At 54.2% G+C, this 4,990-nt stretch overlaps 2 protein-coding genes across 3 annotated transcripts in view; one reads left to right on the forward strand and one right to left on the reverse strand.

The window, feature by feature from the left end:
- Positions 1-592: 592 nt before the first annotated feature.
- lgmn (legumain) overlaps positions 593-4,990 on the reverse strand; it is a 42,337-nt gene continuing 37,939 nt past the window's right edge. For both annotated transcript variants that reach the window (XM_067991934.1, XM_067991935.1), the window contains one exon: positions 593-1,237. In XM_067991934.1, coding sequence (XP_067848035.1) covers positions 1,195-1,237 — 43 coding nt within the window. In that variant the 3' untranslated portion in view covers positions 593-1,194. The remainder of the gene's footprint in view (positions 1,238-4,990) is intronic.
- The window catches only part of LOC137326343 (octapeptide-repeat protein T2-like), a gene marked incomplete at both ends in the record, with an annotated part of 5,148 nt that continues 3,582 nt past the window's right edge, over positions 3,425-4,990 (forward strand). The window contains one exon of the mRNA XM_067991339.1: positions 3,425-3,487. Within this exon, the coding sequence (XP_067847440.1) occupies positions 3,425-3,487 (63 nt within the window). The remainder of the gene's footprint in view (positions 3,488-4,990) is intronic.

Below are 4,990 nucleotides of genomic sequence, written 5' to 3' on the forward strand. Positions count from 1 at the left end.
TTGTTTTACACCTTGCCCGATTTCCCTTTAGTTGAACCGATCCTCTGCTGCCCATTTTGCACCTCTGCCGAAGTTGAATTTCACCCCTTAAGCGCAGCAGCCCATGGAAGGCATCACAGCCCAGATCAATGGTATTCTCACCGGACATCCCCACACAAATGAACTTTTCAGCATGGGGTGACTAGACAGCAATCAGTTGTGAGGGCAGTGGCTGATTCTTTTCAAAAATAAATACAAGAATATGCTAGAAATACACAGATCAGATGAGAGTAATTGCCCTTCACTGCAGCATTTGACTGAGAATGGGATCAAGGAGCCTTAGCAGAACTGAGGTCAGGGAAGAGCCTTGAGTGGCTGAAGTCATATTTAGCATACGCAAAGATGGTCGTGGCTGTCGAGGGACAATTATCACAGCCCAGGGTCACTGTAGGAGTTCTTCAGGGCAGTGTCCTCAACCAACCTCAGCTGCTTCAACAATGACCTTCCCCTCCATCATACGGTCAGGAGTGGCGTTCACTATTTTGAGATATTAGAAAAGTACTTGCATCACTCAAACAAGATATTATATAGACTGAAGCAAGACTACACGGAGGACATGTAATGAGTAGATTTATTCGAGAGTTTTTGATATCGTCACAGTAGAAACCGGAAAGTATGCAACCTTCGACATTTCCCTACCAAAATTTGTAACATTTTACCTAGATTTACATACATTTTAAATAATTATATCATGTAGAACATTTATTTTTTTTTAACATTCATTTATTTTTTTTAAATTGAACAACTTCTTGCTTCCAGCTGCAGCAGTGCTGTGACAACGAATTAGTGATTTCCCCTCACCTCAGTTCCTTTTAACTAACTTGCACACCGATTGTATTCAAGGAAAATAAATCTCTTTGGTTGCAAAGTGGATATTACACAGAAAGAATTGCTCTGCATTAGTAAGGCAATTTGAGCACACTATTCAAAATATTTTCATCAGACACAAACTGTTCTAAAAATCAAAATGTTTCAAATGACAATCCATCAATATTAGAGTCAAAAAACACTTCAGGGATTTTCTTTTTAAAAAAAGGTTAGCTTTCCACAGCAAATTAAACAGAAATCAAACATAATTTGTTCAGTTATTCTCAATCCCTGAAGTTCCATTTGAGATGAGGAGGGAAGTTTTCTAAACATACAGTCCAGTCCTCTTTAACTCTTGTGTAGGCACACTTTATCCATGGCTTGAAGGATACTGTAAAAAGGAGATATATGGTGGGTTATTCAAATGGTTTATATATTCACTATGAAATATAAATATTGCTGGATCATCAAGAAAGTAGAAGATACCAAGGACTTTCACAGAACTGGACTCAAAATACTACTGAGCATTATAGGAGGAGGGAGTAGTCTTCAAAAAAACTCATGAAAAGTACTGTAATTGCTTACATGATGCCTCTCTTTCCCTGCATGCAAACAAGAGTCATAAGGATTACAAATGTATCCCTACCCCTCTCCATTTTATTCATTTGTGTTTTATGCCACATCAATGCACAATGCAATGTGTATAGGGGCAGAGAGCGAGAGAGAGAGAGAGGCAGACAGACAAACAGGCAGAGAGGCAGGCAGACAAACAGACAGACAGACAGACAGGCAGAGAGAGAAAGAGAGGCAGGCAGGCAGACAGACAGAGAGAGAGAAAGAGAGAGGCAGGCAGACACAGAGAGAGCGAAAGAGAGAGGCAGGGAGACAGACAGACAGACAGGCAGGCAGACAGAGAGAGAGAGGCAGGCAGGCAGACAGAGAGAGAGGCAGGCAGGCAGACAGAGAGAGAGGCAGGCAGGCAGACAGAGAGAGAGGCAGGCAGGCAGACAGAGAGAGAGGCAGGCAGGCAGACAGAGAGAGAGGCAGGCAGGCAGACAGAGAGAGAGGCAGGCAGGCAGACAGAGAGAGAGGCAGGCAGGCAGACAGAGAGAGAGGCAGGCAGGCAGACAGAGAGAGAGGCAGGCAGGCAGACAGAGAGAGAGGCAGGCAGGCAGACAGAGAGAGAGGCAGGCAGGCAGACAGAGAGAGAGGCAGGCAGGCAGACAGAGAGAGAGGCAGGCAGGCAGACAGAGAGAGAGGCAGGCAGGCAGACAGAGAGAGAGGCAGGCAGGCAGACAGAGAGAGAGGCAGGCAGGCAGACAGAGAGAGAGGCAGGCAGGCAGACAGAGAGAGAGGCAGGCAGGCAGACAGAGAGAGAGGCAGGCAGGCAGACAGAGAGAGAGGCAGGCAGGCAGACAGAGAGAGAGCGCGAGGCAGAGAGAGAGAGCGCGAGGCAGAGAGAGAGAGCGCGAGGCAGAGAGAGAGAGCGCGAGACAGAGAGAGAGAGCGCGAGACAGAGAGAGAGAGCGCGAGACAGAGAGAGAGAGCGCGAGACAGAGACGCAGGCAGGCAGAAAGGCAGGCAGAAAGGCAGGCAGAAAGGCAGGCAGAAAGGCAGGCAGAAAGGCAGGCAGAAAGGCAGGCAGAAAGGCAGGCAGGCAGAAAGGCAGGCAGGCAGGCAGACAGACAGGCAGGCAGACAGAGAGAGAGGGGCAGGCAGACAGAGAGAGAGGGGCAGGCAGACAGAGAGAGAGGGGCAGGCAGACAGAGAGAGAGAGGGGCAGGCAGACAGAGAGAGAGAGGGGCAGGCAGACAGAGAGAGAGAGAGGGGCAGGCAGACAGAGAGAGAGAGAGGGGCAGGCAGACAGAGAGAGAGAGAGGGGCAGGCAGACAGAGAGAGAGAGAGGGGCAGGCAGACAGAGAGAGAGAGAGGGGCAGGCAGACAGAGAGAGAGAGAGGGGCAGGCAGACAGAGAGAGAGAGAGGGGCAGGCAGACAGAGAGAGAGAGAGGGGCAGGCAGACAGAGAGAGAGAGAGGGGCAGGCAGACAGAGAGAGAGAGAGGGGCAGGCAGACAGAGAGAGAGAGAGGGGCAGGCAGACAGAGAGAGAGAGAGGGGCAGGCAGACAGAGAGAGAGAGAGGCAGGCAGGCAGACAGAGAGAGAGAGAGGCAGGCAGGCAGACAGAGAGAGAGGCAGGCAGGCAGACAGAGAGAGAGGCAGGCAGGCAGACAGAGAGAGAGGCAGGCAGGCAGACAGAGAGAGAGGCAGGCAGGCAGACAGAGAGAGAGCGCGAGGCAGAGAGAGAGAGCGCGAGGCAGAGAGAGAGAGCGCGAGACAGAGAGAGAGAGCGCGAGACAGAGAGAGAGAGCGCGAGACAGAGAGAGAGAGCGCGAGACAGAGAGAGAGAGCGCGAGACAGAGACGCAGGCAGGCAGAAAGGCAGGCAGAAAGGCAGGCAGGCAGGCAGACAGAGAGAGAGGCAGGCAGGCAGACAGAGAGAGAGGCAGGCAGGCAGACAGAGAGAGAGCGCGAGGCAGAGAGAGAGAGCGCGAGGCAGAGAGAGAGAGCGCGAGGCAGAGAGAGAGAGAGCGCGAGACAGAGAGAGAGAGCGCGAGACAGAGAGAGAGAGCGCGAGACAGAGACGCAGGCAGGCAGAAAGGCAGGCAGAAAGGCAGACAGACAGGCAGGCAGACAGAGAGAGAGGGGCAGGCAGACAGAGAGAGAGGGGCAGGCAGACAGAGAGAGAGGGGCAGGCAGACAGAGAGAGAGAGGGGCAGGCAGACAGAGAGAGAGAGGGGCAGGCAGACAGAGAGAGAGAGGGGCAGGCAGACAGAGAGAGAGAGAGGGGCAGGCAGACAGAGAGAGAGAGAGGGGCAGGCAGACAGAGAGAGAGAGAGGGGCAGGCAGACAGAGAGAGAGAGAGGGGCAGGCAGACAGAGAGAGAGAGAGGGGCAGGCAGACAGAGAGAGAGAGAGGGGCAGGCAGACAGAGAGAGAGAGAGGGGCAGGCAGACAGAGAGAGAGAGAGGCAGGCAGGCAGACAGAGAGAGAGGCAGGCAGGCAGACAGAGAGAGAGGCAGGCAGGCAGACAGAGAGAGAGGCAGGCAGGCAGACAGAGAGAGAGGCAGGCAGGCAGACAGAGAGAGAGGCAGGCAGGCAGACAGAGAGAGAGCGCGAGGCAGAGAGAGAGAGCGCGAGGCAGAGAGAGAGAGCGCGAGACAGAGAGAGAGAGCGCGAGACAGAGAGAGAGAGCGCGAGACAGAGAGAGAGAGCGCGAGACAGAGAGAGAGAGCGCGAGACAGAGAGAGAGAGCGCGAGACAGAGAGAGAGAGCGCGAGACAGAGACGCAGGCAGGCAGAAAGGCAGGCAGAAAGGCAGGCAGGCAGGCAGACAGAGAGAGAGGCAGGCAGGCAGACAGAGAGAGAGGCAGGCAGGCAGACAGAGAGAGAGCGCGAGGCAGAGAGAGAGAGCGCGAGGCAGAGAGAGAGAGCGCGAGGCAGAGAGAGAGAGCGCGAGACAGAGAGAGAGAGCGCGAGACAGAGAGAGAGAGCGCGAGACAGAGAGAGAGAGCGCGAGACAGAGAGAGAGAGCGCGAGACAGAGACGCAGGCAGGCAGAAAGGCAGGCAGAAAGGCAGACAGAGAGAGAGGGGCAGGCAGACAGAGAGAGAGAGAGGGGCAGGCAGACAGAGAGAGAGAGAGAGAGGGGCAGGCAGACAGAGAGAGAGAGAGAGAGGGGCAGGCAGACAGAGAGAGAGAGAGAGAGGGGCAGGCAGACAGAGAGAGAGAGAGAGAGGGGCAGGCAGACAGAGAGAGAGAGAGAGAGGGGCAGGCAGACAGAGAGAGAGAGAGAGAGGGGCAGGCAGACAGAGAGAGAGAGAGAGAGGGGCAGGCAGACAGAGAGAGAGAGAGAGAGGGGCAGGCAGACAGAGAGAGAGAGAGAGAGGGGCAGGCAGACAGAGAGAGAGAGAGAGAGGGGCAGGCAGACAGAGAGAGAGAGAGAGAGGGGCAGGCAGACAGAGAGAGAGAGAGAGAGGGGCAGGCAGACAGAGAGAGAGAGAGAGAGAGGGGCAGGCAGACAGAGAGAGAGAGAGAGAGGGGCAGGCAGACAGAGAGAGAGAGAGAGAGGGGCAGGCAGACAGAGAGAGA

Source organism: Heptranchias perlo, chromosome 10, assembly GCF_035084215.1.
Source record: "Heptranchias perlo isolate sHepPer1 chromosome 10, sHepPer1.hap1, whole genome shotgun sequence".
NCBI lineage: Eukaryota > Metazoa > Chordata > Chondrichthyes > Hexanchiformes > Hexanchidae > Heptranchias > Heptranchias perlo.